The 21730-nt window shown below is 46.4% G+C and overlaps 1 protein-coding gene across 7 annotated transcripts in view; it reads right to left on the bottom strand.

The window, feature by feature from the left end:
• Positions 1–21730, bottom strand: part of OTUD7A (OTU deubiquitinase 7A) — a 294139-nt gene that overhangs the window by 35580 nt on the left and 236829 nt on the right. For all 7 annotated transcript variants that reach the window (XR_009546568.1, XR_009546569.1, XR_009546572.1 and 4 more), the window contains 2 exons: positions 6678–6869; positions 1953–2171 (listed from right to left, as the gene is read on the bottom strand). Coding sequence is in view for 1 of the 7 variants with exons in the window: in XM_060179266.1 (XP_060035249.1) it covers positions 1953–2171; positions 6678–6869 (411 nt within the window). In the remaining 6 variants the exon portion in view is untranslated. The remainder of the gene's footprint in view (positions 1–1952; positions 2172–6677; positions 6870–21730) is intronic.

Below are 21730 nucleotides of genomic sequence, written 5' to 3'. Positions count from 1 at the left end.
ACGGGACTCTGATGGTGGGAAATATATAGAATTGTACCTCTGTTATCTTATAATCTTGTTAATCATTATTAAATCATTAACTTAAAAAGGCAGGGTATTCTGGAGGTTTCAAACACATGTTGTCTGAAGCCAGATGCCCAGCCCCCCTCACCAAAAAAAAAAAAAAAAAAAAAAAAAAAAAGGAAAAAGCCAAACTCAACTCACATGCTTGCTCTGCCTGTCAGCACTGGAGCTCAGGCCTGGGAAATCCCTAACATGCCAACTTTCTGAGTGCTTTCATTTGCCCTTGTAGGTCTGTGTCCTTGGAACCCACAGGTGAACTTTAGATGTTCCCCCAAGGAAGGTGCTCTCTGCTCTAGCCTGGGGGAGGGGCGGAGAGTGAGGAGTGAGGTTGGAGAATCTGCTTCTCCCTCCTCCTCTCTCTCTCTCTGAAGCCACACCTCCTGGTGGTGCCAGCTCCTTCCACTTGCTTCTCTGCCAGGCCCAGCAGTAACGTCCTTTGGCACCAGCTGCAGGCACAGCACTACCCTTTGCTGGCATCCTGAAACCGTGCTCCTCTGTGGGTGTACTTGCCTCACCCTCACTGCAAGGACTGACAGAAAATGGACAGGCCCACTCACCACTGTCAAGTTCCCATCATCCTATGGACATCTGTTATCTTCTTTCACAGCCTTCAAAAGTACTTGGCGATTTTGTGTCTTCACCAGGAGCTGAGACAAGCGCCACTTCCCAAAAGAGAAGCGCTTGCAGGCTGCAGGTCTTCCAAGCTGTCTCTCACTGTCTCAGTCAGGATGACCTTTCTGCTCTCTTGGGACATGGAAGCACCTCCACACACAAGGACATTGGAAGTGCAGGCTCTGCTCCAAGCAGAGGCAAAAGCTGGTGACAGTAGAGTCAGAACCAAAGGCTTTGGCCTTGACCCCGGGGGGAGCAATGGTTCTCACCAGGTTAGAGGACTTGCCCCATTTATACTCTCAGTCCATGCTGGCAGCTACAGTGAACCTGAGAGGAAGGGCACAGAATGCCCCACAACATGTGATTGGGTAAAAAGCTATAATGTAAATAAATGACCATTAGTGAAACAGCTACCATTCTTTCTCTGCTCTAGACATTCGCTTTGAACTCATGACTTTATCCTCAGTAACTCTGAAGAGGACAAGGTTGGCTTGATTCCTCAGTCTCTTCCTCACAAGGATGTCAGAGGAAATGCTAAGGAGAAGGGAGGTGAAGGGGCAGGGTGGTGGCACACCTGGTTGAGCATACCTGCTATGGTGTGCAAGGACCCAGGTTCGAGCCCTTGGTTCCCACCTGCATGGGGAATGCTTTTCAAGTGGTGAAGGAATGCTGCAGGTGTCTCTCTGTCTCTCTCCCTCTCTATCTCCCCCTACCCTCTCAATTTCTGACTGTCTCTATTCAATAGATAATTAAAAAAAGAGAGAGGGAAGGGAGGGGGACAGGTCACCCCAGAGGCTGGCACAGCTGGGGCGAGCAGGAGACTAAGAACTGTGCAAGCGTATTGTTTAGTTCTCCAAGGACTCACCAGGCCTGCACTGTCTTCACCTCTTCCCAGTCAGGAAACTGAATCTCAGGGCAGCTACATGATTGGCTCAAGGCCACAGAAGTGTCTCCTGTTTTTCTATAAAGTCATGATCATTCTTATTTTGTTGTGGGCAGCCTTGGGGGAGCTGGGAGGAGGGAAGCAGAGAAGTGAGGCCACACAGCATAGCGTCTGTTCTCTGCCAAGGGGACAGGCCAGACCTGGCTGGACATGTCACCAGCCCTGCACCCAGCTGGGCCAGAGCAGAGCCTGACTTCAGACAGGCAAGGTTGTGATGCAACGGTGCAGAGTCTGAGCTGTGAATCCCAGACCGGAAGTGTGTGTGTCTTTCACACTCACTGTTGTAAACTTGCCACTGAGCCTATGCCTCAAGCCCCACGCCCCTGCCACTCACCTGCTTGCTCCAGGGCCACCATAGTGGCCTGCTCGATCAGGTCCCGCTCGATGAAGCTCCGGAAGTCCTCACTGTACACGCTCAGGTCTGGCAGCTGGAATGTATAGATGGGCATCTCCAGAGGGAACTGCTCGCTGTTGCACTCGCTCGCCACGTGGGAGCGGGCCAGGGAGACGATGGCGGAGCTGGCGTGGGAGATGCCCCGGGAGAGGCGCTTCTCTGCAGGGGGAGAGCGGAGCATGGCCGTGGGCTTGAGCATGGGCATGGGTACATACGTGCACACAGCACACAGCCACACACACATGCACACTTGGACGCGCACACACGATGCATACACACAGGTCACATGTACACACGTGAGTGCACACAACAAATGAGGTACATAACAGTGCACACGCACAAGCACACACACGCGCACACACACAGTTCACTGCTGGCCTGTCATGGTTGCCTGCTGCCCCTCTGTGGGGAAACCTCTACCCCCAACACCCGTGGCACAGGGCACTGATTCACCCTGAGCCATGAAAGCATTTGCAAAGGGGGCTGCCAGTCCCAGGCATGGGTCTACACCAGCTTGGTTAAAGATCAGCAGACCTGGGACCGGGTGGTGGTGCACCTGGTTGAGCACACATGTTGCAATGCTCAAGGACCTGGCTTCGAGCCCCTGGACCCCACCTGCAGGGGGAAACCTTTGCAAGTGGTGAAGCAGTGCTGTAGGTGTCTCTCTGTCTCTTTCCCTCTCTGTCCCCCCCTTCCTCTCAACTTCTGGCTATCTCTATCCAATATATAAATAATAATAATAATAAATATCAGCAGACCCGTATTTAGATCTGAAATAACAAGAGCAGCCCTCTTGTTATTTATTGAATTTTTACCACTTGGTCATTCACTCTGACTTAGTGTTGCAGGGGACTGAAGCTGGGACTTTTGGAGCCTCAGTGTGGGAATCTCTTTGCATCATCATCAATATACTGTCCGTCCCCCCTCCTCTATTCATTGCTTTTGTTTTTCCCAATGCACCTATACACTCAAGACAGGGAGCAATGGACTCCTGCTCTCGCTGCTGTGGCTTTGATTTGCAGGCTATTCTGCTAGTCAGTTTGAGCTTCCTGCTCCCCTATGCTGTGCTGTTTTAGTCTCCTCAGAAAACACTGGTCAACTCTGGTCCAGTTCTGCCTGGGCTTCCCAGCTCGGGGCAAGTGACAATGACTGGGTTTCCTTCCTTCCTTCCTTCCCTCGTCTTCCCTCCCTCCCTTCCTCCTCCTTCTTTCCTTTCCTTTTCTTTCTTTCTTTCTTTCTTTCTTTCTTTCTTTCTTTCTTTCTTTCTTTCTCTCTTTCTTCTCCAGGGTTATTGCTGGGGCTTGATGCCTGCATGACGAATACTGGCAGCCATTTTTACCCCTTCCTTCCTTCCTTCCTTCCTTCCTTCCTTCCTTCCTTCCTTCCTTCCTTCCTTCCTGTCTCTTCTTCTTCTTTTTTGACAGGACAGAGAGAAATTGAGAGGGAGAGGAGATAGAGAGAAAGACAGACACTTGCAGACCTGCTTCACCGCTTGTGAAGTATCCACCCAGTAGGTAGGGAGTCGAGGGTCTTTGCTCATGGTGATAAATGTGCTTAACCTGATGCACCACTGCCCAACCCCCATCGAATGAGGTTTCTCTCTCTTTAAAGAAATTTATTTATTTATTTATTTATTTATTTATTTATGAGAAAGATAAGAGAAAAGAGAGAGAGAAAGAACCAGATATCACTCTGGTGCATGTACTGCCAGGGATTGAACTCAAGACCTCATGCTTGAGAATCCAATGCTTTATCCACTGTGCCATCTCCAGGACCACTTGAGTAGGGTTTCTCTATGCACCACATGTGCACTTGTTGGCAAGTCAATCACATGATTATTTTTATTTTTCACCAGAGCACTGATCATTGAACCTGGAACCTCAGAGTTGCAGCCATGAAAGTCATTGTGATAACCACTATGTTATTTCCTTGACCCCTTTATGTGACACTTTTTTTTTTTTTTACTTTCATAACTTGGGCCTCGCTGCTACTGGATGACTTTTTTTTTTTCCCAGATAGAAAGACCGAGACAGAGATAAAGAGACAGAAAAAGAACACTGTGCCTAAGCTTTCTTCAGTGTGGCGGGGGGCTGGGCTCAAACCTGGATTGTGCACATGACAAAGCAGTGCACTGTCTAAGAGAACTACTTCACCAGCTCAGGCTTTCTGTGCTGTTATTTATTTACCTATTTGTTATTTTTATTTGATAAGACAGAGAGACATTGAGGGGGAAGGGAAGCTAGAGAGGGTGAGAGACACAGAGACATATCTGCAGCAATACTTCACCCACCACTCATGAAGCTTCCTCTTTGCAGGTAGGGGATGGGGGCTTGAACCTGGGTCCTTGCCCATGATAAGTGTGCACTAAACCAGGTGTGCTATCGCCTGGCAGTGTGTGTATGTGCGTGATTTTTTTTTTTTTTTTGCCTCCAGAGTTATTGCTGGGACTTGGCGCCTGCACTACAAATTCACTGCTCCTGGAGGCCATTTTTCCCCTTTTGTTACCCTTGTTCTTTATTGTTATTGTTACTATTATTGTTGTTATTGCTGTCGTCATTGTTGGATAGGACAGAAAGAAATCAAGAGAGGAGAGGAAGACAAAGAAGGGGAGAGAAAGACAGATACCTGAAGACCTGCTTCACCACTTGTGAAGCGACCCCCCTGCAGGTGGGGAGCCAGGGGCTCAAATCGGGATCTTTATGGCAGCCCTTGTGCTTTGCGCCACTTACCCCGCTGCACTACCGCCCGGCCCCCCGTGATTTTTTTTTAATTGCCAAAAGGGTTACTACTGGAGCTCAGTGTCTGCACTTCAAATCCAACACTCCTGTTGGACACTTTTTACATTTTTTTTTCTATTTTATTTGACAGGAGAGAGAGACATTAAGAAGGGAGAGGAGATAGAAAAGAGGAGAGGGCAGAGGAGACAGCATAATGATTATGCAAAGAGACTCTCAGGCCTGAGGCTCTGAGGTCCCAGGTTCAATGGTAAAAATAAATAACAACAACAACAACAACAAAGAATTAAAAAAAAAAAGAGAAGGAGAGTGAAAGATAAATACCTTCAGACCTGCTTCACTGTTCATGAAGTGTCACCCCTGCTGGTGGGGAGTGGAGGCTTGAACCTGGGTTCACTGCCCAGCCCTCAGTGTGTGTGTGTGTGTGTGTGTGTGTGTGTGTGTGTGATTTTCAGAACTCATATTGGTCATCATAGAGAATTAATAAAGCCTCCCTTCTCAATTTCTCTCTGTTCTATCAAAAAAAAAAAAAAAGAAAGAAATGGCCACATAGGAGCAGTGGGTTCATAGTGTAGGCACTAAGCTCCAGCGATAACCCTGGAGGCAAAAAATAAAAAGTATTAGTAAAGTAGCAGACTCCCCCCCCCCCCCCCCGGGGAAACAAACATCAAACTAGTATTTGAGTATGGTCTGAACCCTGAGGCAAATCCACAAGTATTTCCACTGGGGGCATAAAGGTGGCATTTTGTGTCTTTTAAATTTTTATTTATATTGCCACCAGGGTTATCCCTGGGGCACAGTGCCTACAAGATGAATCCACTGCTGTCAGTCTCTTATTATTTTGATAGAGACAGAGAAATTGAGAGGGGAGGGGAAGACAGAGAAAGAAGGAGAGACACCTGCAGCCCTGCTTCACCATTCGTGAAGCTTCCTCCCTGCAGGTGGGGACAGGGGGCTTGAACCTTCTCTCAGTTCCTTTCCAATGAGCCTGATCTGGTCAGCTCCTTGCTCAGCTGAGGTCCTAGTCTTCCACTCTGAGATGAAGAAAACTCAACCCTGCTCTAGTCTCCATCCAGTACAGGGGGCTTCTTCCCAAATTCAAACGTAATGGACAGTAATGACACTGATAGGTTGGTGAATTAATTTTCTTGGATAGTCCGTTGCTTTGCCCTAAACACGACTCAGGTTCGAGCCTGACTCCCACTGCATTGAAGGAAGCTATGGTGTTGTGACTTCTTTCACTCTCTTCCTCTGTCTGTCTTTATCTTTAAAAATAAATAAATAAAGGGAGTCGGGTGGTAGCGCAGCAGGTTAAACTCACGTGGTGCAAAGAACAGGAACCATCATAAGGATGCCGGTTCCAGCTCCCGGCTCCCCACCTGCAGGGGAGTCACTTCACAGGTGGTGAAGCATGTCTGCAGGTGTCTATCTTTCTCTCCCCCTCTCTGTCTTCCCCTCCTCTCTCCATTTCTCTCTGTCCTATCTAACAACGACGACGACAACAATAATAACTACAACAACAATAAAAACAACAAGGGCAACAAAAGGGAAAATAAATAAAATTAAAAAAAAATTAAAATTAAAAATAAATAAATAAATAAATAAATAAAATAAAAAGAAAGAGACTAGGGAGATAGCATAGTGCTTTTTTCGTGTCCGAGACAGCAAAGGTCCCAGGTTCAATCCCCAGCATCACCAGAAGATGGAGTTTAGCAGTGCTCTGGTAAGAAAAAAAAAAAAAAAAGGAAAAAAAGAAAAGTAGAAATGGCATTCAAGTTAAGTTATTCTGACCAGAACCAACAGGTTTTTGATCCTGTGAGTGGTGCTGGGTAAGGGGGAGGGGTGTTTTCTGGGGTTGGAGCAGCCTCCTTGGAGCTCAAGGGCCCCTGCTCTGCACAATCGGGGGCTGGGCTCTGTGCCGGTTGGGTACCTTGGGCGATGTCGTCCTGTCTCTGCAGACAGGGCCGCTCCCCCTTGTGCGTGGGCTGCAGCGGCTCTCGCTGCTGTGGCTGCGGCTGAGCGGGACACCGGCCCTCGTTGAACACGGGCGGCAGGTTGGCTGTGTGCACCTGCCGGAGCTGCTCATAGTCGCTCAGAGCGGCCGTCAGGTCCCAGTTCTTGCCTGTGGACGAAAAAGCACAGGAAGTCAGTGCCTTGCTGCAGAAGTCAGGGGCTTGCGGCAGCAAGGGCCCAGCAAGGCGGGTGATGCATCAGTGACTCACGACTCTCTTGGGGGTGGTGGTAAAATGGCTTTGTGCACAGCGTCCAAAAGCAAAATCTCACACCTGTGACTATCTATGCCCAGCTGAACTGCGGGGCTCTTTCTAGTCTCACAGCTTTTAGATTCTCTCTCTCTCTCTCTCTCTCTCTCTCTCTCACACACACACACACACACACACACACACACACACAGTCAGAAACATACAGACACACAAGGGCAGAAACATACAGACATATAGAAACAGACACACACACAGCCATACAGACCCAGACATACATACAGACATACAGAGATAAACACAGACACAGACATGTCAAAACATGTCACTCCTGACGATGACTCTAGCTCTTCTGGCGTCATTGGGCTAGAGGTAAATAAGTACGTACATGAATAAATAAAATTAATTAACCCCCAATTCCTTTAGTCTGCTCTGAGATTTACTTTTCTCCTTTCAAGCTCCCTATGGGACACCCCCCCACCCCAGCCAGATGTACCCTGGGGCTATTCCTTCTCCCACCCTTTCCACAGCCACCTGTGTAAGCCAGCTTACAGCTACCACCACCAAAAGGCCAGTTTCCATCCGTCAAAATATAACTTGAGCCCCTCTTCCCCTCTGGGGACCACCCACCATTTAGCTCCCAGAGCTTTCATTTTTGTGAGCAGATAGTAGCTGCCTCAGTTAACTGTGAACCCAAGGTATCAGCGACAGTGACTAATTCTATGTTGAATCATGTTGTGTATACAACAGAGAGAGCCTTGAAGGGTATCAGATAACCTGACATCTTCCTTTTGTGTCTCCACTCTTTTCTAGTGCCGATGATAGTTATCAGTCATAATATTTACATAACTCGCAGTCACTTCCAATCTTGTATTTTTTTCCTCCACAGTCAGCTAACAAAAGCAAGATAGGAGCATCTTAGCACTTTCCCATCATATTATTTTTATTGTTGTTATTATTATTATTTGTTTCACCAGAGCACTGCTCAGTTCTGGCTTATGCTGGTGCTGGAGATGGAACTTGGGACCTCAGAGCCTCAGGCATGAGAGTCTGTTTGCACAACCACTATGCTGTCTCCCCAGCCCCTCACCACCGTTATGTGATGGCTCAGAGATGCAAACCACTGGGTCATCTCAAAACAAACAAATAAACAAAACCCCTCAGAAATCAAAACAACTCCCCCAACCCTGCTGGGGATAATACACGTAGCACTGGCTCCAGTACTTAAGGGGGAGTTCGGGCAGCTAAGATGCAGCCCAGGTGAGTGACTGTTACTTCACATTGCTGATAGAATGCTCGGTTTTGGGGGTCGGGCGGTGGCGCAGTGGGTTAAGCGCACGTGGCGCAAAGCGCAGGGACCGGCGTAAGGATCCCGGTTCGAGCCCCCGGCTCCCCACCTGCAGGGGAGTCGCCTCACGGGCGGTGAAGCGGGTCTGCAGGTGTCTATCTTTCTCTCCCCTCTCTCTCTGTCTTCCCCTCCTCTCTCCATTTCTCTCTGTCCTATCCAACAACAAAGCAACGTCAACAATGGCAATGATAACCGCAACTAGGGCAACAAAAGGGGGAAAAATGGCCTCCAGGAGCGGTGGATTCATGGTGCAGGCACCGAGCCCAGCAATAACCCTGGAGGGAAAAAAAAAAAGCTCGGTTTTATTTTTATTTTACATCATTATTATTACTACTATTGTTATTATTGTCACTAGGGTTGTTTCTGAGGCACACTACTAGCAGTATGAATCCACTGCTCCTGGTGGCCATTTTTTTCTTTCTCTCTCTCTGTCCCACCCTCTTCCTCCTTTCTCTTTCTCTCTTCCTATTTTATTTTATTTTATTTTATTTTATTTTATTTTATTTTATTTTTTTTTTGCCTCCAGGTTTGTTTGCTGGGGCTCAGTGCCTGCACCATGAATCCACTGCTCCTGGAGGCCATTTTTCCCCATTTTTGTTGCCCTTGTTGTTGTCATTATTGTTATTGTTGCTGTTGATGTTATTGTTGGATAGGTCAGACAGAAATCGAGAGAGGAGGGGATACAGAGAGGGGGAGAGAAAGATAGACACCTGCAGACCTGCTTCACTGCCTGTGAAGCGACTCCCTTGCAGGTGGGGAGCTGGGGGCTCAAACCAGGATCCTTGTACCAGTCCTTGCACTTTGTGCCATGTGAGCTTACCATGTGATGCACCACCGCCCCACCCCCTATCTTCCCATTTTATTTGAAAGGACACAGAAAAATTAAGAGAGAATGTGGAAGGAGAAAGAGAGATACCTACAGACCTGCTTTAGTGCTGTGAAGCTTTCCTTGCAAGTGGGGAGAGGAGACTGGAACCCAGGTCCTTGTGCATGATGGTGTGTATGTTCCACCAGGTGCACCACTGCCCGGCCCCCAAAATTCTGTGCTGTAGATTAATAATCCAGGACCAGGGAAAGAGTGCAAGGGTAACATGCAGAACTTGTTGTTAAAAGGTCACAGGTTTGATCCCCAGCAACACCGACAGTCTGATCTGGGCAGTGCTCTAATAAAAAAAAAGTCTAATTCCTTTGATTTTTTTTTTTTATTATCTTATGAGGAACATCAAGTTAAACATGAAAAGTCAGATCTCTAGTTAAACTCCACACATATGTTTTGTTCCCAGAGGGGTGTGTGGTACTCTTCGATGTAAAACAAAACATCGCATCTGTGAAGGGAAATTATGAAGCAAAGGTAAAGCCACTGAAAGATGTGAAATAGGAGGTGATTCGATTCAAGAAAATGAAAATAAAATGCCAAAACCACAAGGAACCAAAGAGAAAATAGGATACAGATCATAGAACTAGGGTCCATGAAAATGAAAAATAAGTGGATAAATGCAATAGAGATTTAAAAAAAAAAAAGGTCAGGGGGTGGAAAACAGTGCACTTATTATTAGTATGGATTCTCATGCCTGAAGGTCGGAGGTCCCAGGTTAAACCCTTTACCACCATAAGCCAGAGCTGAGTAGTGCTCTGGTAAAGAAGAAGGGGAAAAATGTCTAGAGAGAAACAGTGAGCACAGAACACACACACACACACACACACAGATACACACAGACACACACACACAGACACACACACACACACAGACACACACACACACACTGTTCCAAACGACAGATCTAAAATAACAAGCAAAAAAAAAAAAGGACTAGAATTTAAAAGATACAAGCTTCTGAGCTGATTTAATTCAACATCTTCATAGGGCACACCATTAGAAAGAAATTGTCTGGGGGCTGGGTGGTGGCGGTGCACCCGGTTAAGCATGCATATGAAAGGATATACACAAGGACCCAGGTTTGAGCCCCTGCTCCCCACCGGCAGGTGGGGGACACTTCACGAGCAGTGAAGCAGATCTGCAGGTATCTTTGTCTATCCCTCTCTAAATCTCTCTCCCTTCTCAATTGGTGGATTTGTAGTGCCAGCACCAAGCCTCAGCAACTGGAGGCAAAAAAAAAAAAAATCGTCTTAGCATAGTTCATATCAGAATAAAAAAACTTCTTTGACTATATGGTCAGAAAACAAAACAAAACAAAACAAAACAGTGGACTGGTAAGATCCTTCCTGGCAGCCAAGTTCAATGAGTGAGGACCATAGGACACATCTACCAGAGAAGTAAATAATAAATAAATAAATAAATGACTGTAGGCTAGGAAACAGTTACACTTATCTCGGCTACTTTTCATGGATAAAGGCTACAGATAAACCACATGGATAGCTTACATGTACAAAGGCAGGAAATGCTATTCAAATAGGACTTTCTTGAGAAAAACCACTAAAGGATGAGTGTCAACTGAGAGATGGTAGGGAGGGGGTGAGGGAGTTAGCACTGGTACAGTCAGACAGCAGGAAACATATGTATCTGCACATCTGAGGGAAAAACAAAGGGACAGATAGAAGAGACAGAGGAGAGGGCCAGGCCAGTTCTGCCAAAGCAAATATGGCGTCGTCGACCCAAATGGTGCAAAGTAGGAAGTGGAACCAGTGGACTCAATCACTTAGTGGTAGAGTGTGGGATGGCAAAATAATAAAGTCGAGAGGTCAACTGTAAATGCAAAAACACGTTTAATAGCACAAAGGTAAACTCTGAAAATAGGAGGTAAGCTACAGATAAAACTGGATGGTAGCGCAGCGGGATAAGCGCATGTGGCACAAAGCGCAAGGATCCGGGTCCGAGCCCCCGGCTCCCCACCTACAGGGGAGTCGCTTCACAAGCGGTGAAGCAGGTCTGCAGGTGTCTATCTTGCTCTCCTCCTCTCTGTCTTCCCCTCCTCTCTCCATTTCTCTCTGTCCTATCCAACAACAATGACATCAATAACTACAACAATAAAAAAGAGCAAAAAAGGGAATAAATACATAAATATTAAGAAAAAAAAGAAACAGGATGGTAGAAGTGACAGAGGAAGAATGAAATCCAAGAGAGTTTACTTGTCGAAGAGACACAAATGGTCATATTCACTGCAGAATCATACATAGTAGCCAGGAGTTGGAGACAAGCTCAGTGCCCACCCACAGATGAATGGGCGATGATGCCAGGGCATCAGACATACCCAGTGGAGTCTTCCTCAGCTATTAAAAAAAAAGATAGAATTGTGTCTGCAACATTTTGAATGGAGCTAGTGAAATAAGTCAGGCCAAAAAGGACAAACACCTGTGACTTCGTTCATATGTGATATGAAGAAACAGATGTATGAACTAAATAAAACAAAAATAAAGTTTAGACTCTAAACTCAAATTAGTAGGTTAAGAAGAGACAAGATGAATGAACCAGCTAAAAGGGGTCAAGTGATCAGTGAAGGATAGAATTGGGCTCTGCCCCCACCCCAATAGGGAAAGATAGAAACAGGCTGGGGGTATGGATAGACCTGACAACATCCATGTTCAGTGGAGAACCAATTACAGAAGCCAGAACTTCCCCCTTCTGCACCCCATAAAGAATTTTGATTTAGTCCATACTCCCAGAGGGGGTAGAAATATTAGGGGAGGATGACCAAAGGCCTTTGAACTCCAATTCCATCAGGACCCAGACAGAGAAGAGGAAAAAAGGAAGGACATCTGGAAGTCACAAATTAGTACGTGTGACTTAGAAAGGAAGAGGAGGAAGTACCACAGAAAAAGTGGGCAAGTCTATATAAATATAGGTAGTTATAGAAATAATAGCCCATATTTGTAACCTTGGGAGACCCACTGCAGTTTCCAATGGAGGAAACAGGGACACAGAACTCTGGGGGTGGAAAAGGTGTGGAATTATACCCCCTGTTATCTTATAATTTTGTGAATCAATATTAAATAATAAAATAAGCAAAAGACGGAATCTGTATGGTGAACTTATATAAGTATATACAGATGCCGATTTTTAATTATGTGCATGTGAAACTTATATAACCTGGTTATGCAATTTGACTTCAATGCATTTTTTTTTTTTTAAAGACACAAACTCATTTTATCAAGGCAGACCACAAAAGTCAATCAGCATGATGGGAATAGTGTGGAATTGGACCCGTTATTTATTTATTTTTTATTGTTGTTATTTATTGGATAGAGACAGCCAGAAATCGAGAGGGAAGGGTGTTGCTGAGGACTTATTCTGATGCAGTCTCCGCCCCCAGGTTTTCCTATGCTCCGCTAAATCCTAGAGTGCCCCCTTTCAACCAATCCTGGCTCTGCCCCCAGGTTTTTCTATGCTCCGCTATATCCTAGAGTGCAAAGACACCGGCAATACTGCTTCACCACTAGCAAAGCTTTTCCTTTGTAGGTGGGTACCAGGGGCTCTAACCTGGGTCCTTGTGCATTGTAACATGGGAGCTCAACCAGGTGTGCCACCAACCACCTCCCTGTTATTTCGGAAATCACTAATAAAAAAATTAGGAAAAAATGCCAAACAGTAATGTCTGAAGAAAAAAGGAAATGGGATATATGTAATATGTTTGTATTTACCTGAAGAATTTGAAAAAGTAATTGCTAGAAAAAAAAGCACAACTTTTCTTTCTCTTATTTGAAAGGGCGTAGGGGGGGATAGAGGGAGAGAGACAGAGAGACACCTGTAGACCTGCTTCACCACTCTTGAAACTTCCCTCCTGCAGGTGGGGAGTGTGGCTTGAACCCAGGTCCTTGGATATAGTACTGTGTGTGCTCAGCCACGTGTGCCACCACCTAGACCTGAAAAGCACAACTTTTCTAAAAATCACAAACATTTAAAAATAAAAAGCTAGAAGCATCCAATAGCACAGCTATATACAAGATACTGGATACTGTACAGCAAACCCTAACAAAGGGACTTTTCAAAGTTAACCCAATTAACAAATAATGTGATGATAATATTAACTATCGATTGTCTTGTTGAATCCTAAGACAGCAGGAACCTCACATCTCCACTATAGAGCCCCTAATTCCCCCAGTCCTGGAACCCTTGGATAGGGCCCACTTTCCCGTATGCATCTCCCAATCCAAACCAAATAATATTGCATCTGCCGATCACAACCTAACCAACGCAACGATTGCCACCTCAACATGCTTCACCTCAGACTGTGTCCAGAGACTTCACGTGTGGAATGACAACCCTTCAGCTTCATTACTTGGGTGAGACCTTTCCTTTTATAGTACACTCTAATTTCATCTCAGGTAGTTCACTTTCTAACAAAGTCCCATAACCTAGATATACACCAGTTTCTGTGAGAGAGAGCTTATGCGCACACGTATCCATAAACTACTGCAAAATATATACCTGAAAGCAGAAGTACACTAGAGTTTGCACTGAGTACCTCCCTAACACTTCCTCTTCACTATTCCAAGCTTGGGATCCATGATTGCTCAACAAATTGTTTGGCTTCATATGTTAACTCTCTTTTCAATCACCAGGTTCCAGATGCCACCAGGATGCTGGCCAGGCTTCCCTGGATTGAAGACCCCACCAATGTGTCCTGGAGCTCTGCTTCCCCAGAGACACACCTTACTAGGGAAAGAGAGAGGCAGACTGGGAGTATGGACCGACCAGTCAATGCCCATGTTCAGCGGGGAAGCAATTACAGAAGCCAGACCTTCTACCTTCTGCAACCCTCAACGACCCTGGGTCCATGCTCCCAGAGGGCTAGAGAATGGGAAAGCTATCATGGGAGGGGGTGGGTTATGGGGATTGGGTGGTGGGAATTGTGTGGAGTTGTACCCCTCCTACCTTATGTTTTTGTTCATTAATCCTTTCTTAAATAAAAAATTAAGAAAAAAAAGCTAGTAAAGATTATCCAGGGCACTCAAAATATTTATGTGTAAGAACTGAGTATCAAATATGACAGCTAACAAAAAATGAAAGCAAGGTATTGCACCAAAGTAAAAGACTCTGGGGTCAGGGGGAGGTTTCAGGCCCTAGAATGTGATGGCAAAGTAGGACCGACAAGGGGTGGGGGTTAGACTGTGATGGGGAAAACTAATAAATGTTACACATGTACCAACCACTGTATTTCACTGTCAGCTGTAAACCATTAATCTCTCTAGTAAAGAAAAAAAAAAAAAAGCAATGCATTTATAAACAGGCTTAACATAGTTACAGAAAGAAAAAAATGTTCACATCAGCTCAAAAAGCAATGATTCACAGTCAGAGGCAGAAGATATGCCATCCACGTGCGAGTCTCTGGGTTTAATCTGGCATCACGTGCGAACAGTGGGACAACTCCATGAGAGGTGAAATGGGACTCTGTTCTCCCTTTCCCTCTCTCCCACTCTCTATCTTTCCCATCATTTATGCCTCTCTCACTTTCTCTCATTCTACCAACAGAGACAAGGGGACCAGATGGTGGTTTTCCAAGTAGAGCATCCATGCTACCATGCCCAAGGACCAGGGTTCAAAAACCCAGTCTCCACTTGCAGGGGGGAAGCTTCATGAATGGTGGAGCAGTGCTGCAAGTGTCTCTCCATCTCTCTGAATACTTTCCTCTATCAAAAAGAAAGAAACAGAAAAAACAAAAATGGCCGCTGGGAACAGTGGAGCTGTGTAAGCAGTCAGCCCAGCTGTAACCCTGGTGGCAAAAAACAAAAACAAAAACCAACGTTTTCACATATATTTTTCCCCTTAGCTCACTAATATTCAGTGTGTATTTAAAAAAGTAAACAGAAAGAAAATTGGGCCAGGGAGGTAATTGAGCTCCACTGAATAAAGATAAAAGGAAAAAAAAAAACAAAAAACAAAGGAGGAAAAAAAGAAGGCGACTGTACATTGCTAGAAGATTTGATTCAAAGTGGAGATGTGTGATTCATGCTTTTTATTTTCTGTAATTTGGGGGAAGAGCCTGCCCCTCTGAGGGTTGTCTAATCCCTATGATTATTCCTTTCCTACCAACATCCCCCAAATCAGAGCCACTTCCTTTACTGGCTCTCCATTCTAGGCCAGTGTCCACTGGAATTCCCAGGCACCAACCACCAGGAACAGTCCTTCAGAACTTGCTGAAGCTTCTCAATCCAGCCACTCCTAGTACTGTTTACGTTGCCTGTCTGTTCCCTCCTGAGGGAACCACAGGGCAAGGTCTGCTTTTAAATTCTGCTTCTTCTAAGACCCCTTCTGTTGCATTGCTTGACTCTGGTCTATTGACATCATCATTGTTTTCATTGGTTTAGTCCCCACTGGTTCACACGCTATTTTCCTTCTCCCCACCCCCTATCCTACGTACTTCCTCTTCCTGACACTTCCGCCTCAGGAGACATAAAAGACAGGGCTTTCTAATGAAGAAAGATTAGATTATAAGAGATTAGATTGTTGAACTGCATCTCCGCTTGTCAATAAAGACTGAACTGCGTTCCCAGCTCAGCCATGAGTCCCTGGTCGTCTGTCTTCCTTCCATGAAGCTAGGCCGGAAAAATAAAAAGAAAGGGGGAGATGTTGGGCAGTATGCCAGCTTCCCCCTGCTTATCCCTGCAGTCTATTTACATAACCAGTTACCTAGGAACCGCCCTGCCTGCAGGGCACTGGTTTAATCCCCACTGGTTCATGATGTCTTTTTGCTCCGCCCCCTCTCATAGTCACCTTGATTTCCACCAGTCTCTTTTAGCTCCACCCTCTCTACATCACATCCTGTTTCCACCCTACTTGGCGAGTATATATACAGCTGCTCTTCTGTTTCAACACACTTGGGATTGCCTTCTGGCTCTGAGAGTTCCAGAGTCTATCTCCGCACGAGTTCCTGATCCCTCTCCCACACAGCAGCCTAGGTTGGCTCCAGTTGAGTTCTCTCCAATCCAGAGAGCACTTGCTCAGGAAGAAGCATCCTCAGGCTATCCTGGCACTTTCCCCCCCTTTTTTCAAAAAATATTTTTATTTATTAATGAGAAAGATAGGAGGAGAGAAAGAGAAAGAAAGAACCAGACATCACTTTGGTACATGTGCTGCTGGGGATTGAACTCAGAACCTCATGCTTGAGAGTCCCGCACCACCTCCCAAACCACACATGCTTTTTTTTTTTCAATCTTTTTATTTATTATTGGATAGAGACAGAGAGAAATTGAGAGGGGGTAGAGAAATGGAGGGAGAGAGACACCTGCAGCTCTGTTTCAGCACTTGTGAAGCTTTCCCTCTGCAGGTGGAGACCAAGGACTTGAACCCAGGTCCCTGAGCACTTTAATGTGTGTGCTTAACCAGATGAGCCAATGCCTGGCTGCAGGGCAAGTTCTTGCTCCCCCTCTGCCTCCTGATCCATCCCTGTGCCTCCCTGAAGCCTCGCCCAGCACCCCCTAGTTTCTAGGAAACCGTGAGCCTGAGCAGCCCCTCTGACAGTCATGTTCATGTCTGTGTGTAGCACATGTGGTTAAAACAAATCCAGGTACCCAGGAAGACAAAAGGCAGAAGAGGCTTGGAGACATGTATACTATGCAAAAGCAAAAACTTCTCAGAGGAGATAGTGCTGTTTAACCACGAGAGCAGATAGTAAGCTGTCAACCAGAGCCTGCCAGCCCAGATGAACAGCCTCCTACCTCCAGAGGTCACAAGGACAAAGGCTGGTGTGGTGCTTCTGCCGCCAGTCTGCTGTGGGCAACTGTAGCTGCTTTAAAGAACTGCCAGGCAGTATGTGAGTGGAACAAAACTCTCAGCGGCATTTCCTGCTAATGATCAAATACTTTGGTGCAGAAGTGAAAATTGTGAGCAGGTCATTGGGGCGGGGAAGGTGATGTTCCTGTGCGCCCGCTAGGAGGAAGCAGAGAGCAGGATACAGTGCAGGGAAGGGCACTGGTTAAGACAGCAGATTTGAAATCACATGCTCTCCAAATATCCTTCATACACAAACAAGTATCAGGAGACAGGATGGAAGAAAAGGTCTCAATTAAAGCTGCACCCGAAAGACACAGTACTGAGTGGTAAGCTTACAAGAAATGGATATGGAGGATGTATCAAATCCCTGAGAGGCACAAAAATAGAATTGCACACATCATCATCATTCATCATCATCTCCTCCCCCTCCTTCATTTAAAGACAGAGATAGAGAAGGGGAGAGGGAGACACTACAGCACTGAATCTTCCTTCAATGTGGTGGAGCCCAGCTCAAACCTGGGTCGTGCCCATGGCAAAGCAATGCACTGTGCGAGTGAGCTATTTCACCAGCCCCCACGTCATGCTCTCATGCTTGGGTCAGAATTTCTCAAGTGTCATTTCCGGTTAAGAAATAAGATCACTTCCTGTCAAGCTGACTTATACCTTTAATACAGTCGCAACAACAACAACAACAAAAAGGGTATAATATTTTCTTCTTGGACTTGGATATGCTGACTTCGGGTGGAGCACATGTTCCTGCATGCTAAATTCATGTCAAATAATATTGCATCCGTTGATCACAACCTAATCAATGCAATGATTGCCACCTCAACATGCTTCACTTCAGACTGTGTCCAGAGACTTCAGGTGTGGAATGACAACCCTTCAGCTTCATTACTCGGGTGAGACCTTTCCTTTCATAGTATTTTCTAATTCCATTCCAGGTGGTTCACTTCCTAACAAAGTCCCAAAACCTAGATATGGACCAGGTCCCCTGAGATAGAGCATATGTTCACACGTATCCATAAACTAGGGCAAAATATATACCTGAAAGCAGAAGTACACAATAGTCTGCAGTGAGTACCCCCCAACACTTCATCTGCACTATTCCAGCCTTTAGGCCCATAATTGTTCAACAATTTGTTTGGCTTTGTATGTTAACTCTCTTTTCAGCCACCAGGTTCCAGATGCCAGCAGGATGCTGACCAGACTTCCCTGGACAGACGACCCTACCAGTGTGTCCTGGAGCTCCGCTTCCCCAGAGACTCACCCTACTAGGGAAAGAGAGAGGCAGACTGGGAGTATGGATCGACCAGTCAACGCCCATGTTCAGCGGGAAGCAATTACAGAAGCCAGACCTTCCACCTTCTGCCACCCACAATGACCCTGGGTCCATACTCCCAGAGGGATAGAGAATGGGAAAGCTATCAGGGGAGGGGAGGGGATAAAGAGAGCTGGTGGTAGGAATTGTGTGGATCTGTACCCCTCCTATCCTACGGTTTTGTTCATGTCTCCTTTTTAAAATAAATAAATAAAAAAAAGAAAAACAGCAGCCTAATATATAAATATATATGCACACACGTGTGTGCGCATATACAAATAGCAGAAGTGTAAACAATCGCAACAAATGACCCCACATCCAGGGAAGCGTCGGGTAGAAGGTGTTTCTCTCCCTCTCTCTCTCTCTCTCCTCTTTCCTTCTTGATTTTGCTCTGTTCCTATCCAAATTCACAAACAAATAAATATCTTTAAAAAAAAAGAGCTGAAGGAAATCAAACAAAGCGCACTCATGTCCAGGGAATGTGGTGCCACCAAGGACCTAGGTCACCCAGAATGCCAGAACTTGTCCTTTGAACTATGACTTCCTGCCCGCACTACTCACTCCCACTCCCCCATGCCCCATGGAAGCAGGCCATTTTGCAGACTTGGAGAAGGAAGACAAGCAGGGTTCCAGTTGCCAGTTTGGACGACTTTTATGCACACACAAAATTCAGATTTTACATGGTATGTTTTGGACATTTCCCAAATTACCTGCCAGTATGGTAGAAAGAGACAAATTGGGGGCCGGGTGGTGGTGCACCAGGTTGAGCGCACACGTCACAATGCACAAGGACCAAGGTTCAAGCCCCTGGTCTCCACCTGCAGGGGGAAAGCTTTGCAAGTGGTGAAGCAGTGTTGCACGTGTCTCTCTGTCTCTCTCCCTCTGTATCACCCCCCCCTTGATTTCTGGCAGTCTCTATCCAATAAGTAAATAACGGTAATTAAAAAAAAAACTTTAAAAAGAGACAAATTCATTTCTGAATTTTCATAAGGAGCTTCATGTGAGCACAAAAATTATATGTTGTGCATATTGCATATCTCTATAGAGATATAAAATCTTCATTCCAGCGGAATCGTTTAAAACTGTTTCCATCCCCCACCCCCTCACATGCAGTGTCCCCCGGGGGTGTTTTAGGGGGCACAAAAGGGGCCAGTACAGAGGTTCTGAGGCCTTTGAAGGGGAAGAGGAGACAGTGGCCCACATGTGCACATGTGTTGGGGCTCAGGGCGTCTGTGTGGGTGATTATGTTGGGGTGGAGACGAGGCGCGTCTATGGCGCATGCGTGTGCAGTGAGTACACAAGGCGCGTGGGCTCTGTGTGCATTTGTGGTGGGTGGGGTATGTGTGTGTGTGTGTTCTGTACACATGGCTGCATGTGTGGTACGTGTGAGTGGCCCAAGCTATGCATGATGTATGTTGTGTGTGTGCAGGACGTGGTCTGCATGTGGGGCGTCTGGGTGCTTGATGGGTGAACATGTGTAACTTGTGCATGTATGAGGCAGTGCCGTGCATGGGAAAGGTGTGTTTGCAATGTCTTTGTGCACGTCTGTGATGCTGTGTGTGACAGGTGTTCAGGGTGAGCGGGTAGTGTGGGTGACTGAACTATGGTGGGTATGTGTGTAGCGGGTTTGCTGTGCGGGTGTCACAGATTCCCAAGGGCAGCCAAGACCTTTATTCCCAGACACCAGGGGCCGCTGACTCATGCAGGGTGAAAGGGACAAGCTGGGGACAGTGGGTCTGCACCCAGGCTTCTCTCCCCTGAGCCTGGATCCTGACTGGGCACCAAGAGGGGAAACGGGAAATGTCCACTTGGGGGCTTGCGGTGGGAAAGGGCTGCCACTGGTGTGGAGAGTGTCCTGCCAGGGAAAGCCAACAGGGGACGCCATGATGCTCCCTTAACCCACCCCTGACTGGCTCTGGGCTCTGGGGCCTGAAACCATGGACCCCACTGATTAAAGTTGAGAACCAGTTGTTTCTGGAATGGCTTAATCTGTGTTCCCAGGGCAAACATTCTCCTAATGTTGTCAGTACCAGAAGGAACTGCATTCCTGTGACAGTGCTACCTTGCTACAAGGTGAAAAACATCCCATAGGCCTCGGCTCTGGCCACCAGGGGGCAGACACCCAGCTGCCAGTGGCCAGGGGGCCGGGAAGGCCCAGGCTCACGTTCCCAGCAGCAAATTATCTGTTGGCACCATGGAGAGCCCATGAATATCCTTTCGAGGAATAGGCCCTTGTAGATCCTGAGTCCACTTCCCCTTGTAGGAGAGTTAAGTGGTTGAATTAATTAATTTACTTTTGCCACCAGGGTTATCTGGGCCTTGGTGCTTGCAAGACCTGGAGGCCATCTGTTTTCTTTTGCTAGAGAGAGACAGAGAGAGATAGAAAGGGAGAGAGGGTGAGAGACAGAGAGAGACACTCCAGTACTGTTCCACTGCTTGTGAGGCTTCCTCTCTCCAAGTGGAAACTGGGGGGCTTGAACCCAGGTCCTCACACCTGGTAATGAGTGGGTTCTGGTTAGTGAGTTGCAACCTGGCCTCAAGAATATTATTATGAAGGTTCCTTGGGGCCAGGCGGTGGTGCATCTGGCTAAGCACACATAATATCATGTACAAGGACCTGTGCAAGGATCTGGGTTCGAATCCCTGCTCCCTATTTGCAGCAGGGATGCTTCATGAGCAGTGAAGCAGGACTGCTGGTATCTATCTTTCTCTTTCTCTCTCTGTCTCCCTCCCCTCTCAATTTCTCTCTGTCTTATCAAATAAAATAGAAGAAAAAAAAAAGCAGAATTTGTAGTGTCATCTCTGAGCCCAAGAGATAACCCTGGAGGCAAAGAAAGAAAGAAAGAAAAGTAAACCAAGTCACAGTGAATACCTGGATGGCTTTCAATCAGTATCAATGGCTTGAATCTAGTGATCTCCACACATCCCAGCAGCCAGTTCTGAGCTTTGCTCTGCTACTGATGTTTGGTGCACACTACAAATGCAGAATAAACTAATAACTTACCTCTCACACACTCCTCTCTTGCTAGATTGAGGGTTGTTCTGAAACTCTGTTTCTTCATTTAAGAATAATAGTCATTTTCTGAAGATTTGGTTAGAAGAGAAGAGAGGAGGAGGAAGTGGAGGAGGAGGAGAGAGAGAGAGAGGGAGAGAGAGGGAGAGAGAAACGTGTCTATAGAGCACACGTTACCATTGTGAGGACCCAGGTTCAAGTCCATAGTCCCCACCTGTAGGGCGGAAAGCTTCCTGAGCCGTGGAGTAGCATTATAGGTGTTTCTCCTTCTCTCTCTCTCTCTTGCCTTCTAGTAACAAGAAATAAAAAAGAAAAAAGTGTTTGTGGGGGTGGTGGTACACTCAGTTAAATGTACATGCTACCATGCACAAGTACCCAGCTGAAGCCCCTGGTCCCCCCCCCCCCGAAGGGGGG

This window comes from Erinaceus europaeus, chromosome 20 (assembly GCF_950295315.1).
Source record: "Erinaceus europaeus chromosome 20, mEriEur2.1, whole genome shotgun sequence".
In the NCBI taxonomy this organism is placed as follows: Eukaryota; Metazoa; Chordata; class Mammalia; order Eulipotyphla; family Erinaceidae; genus Erinaceus; species Erinaceus europaeus.
Note: the sequence above shows the minus strand (reverse complement) of the source record. Positions and strands in the feature narration are given on the sequence as shown.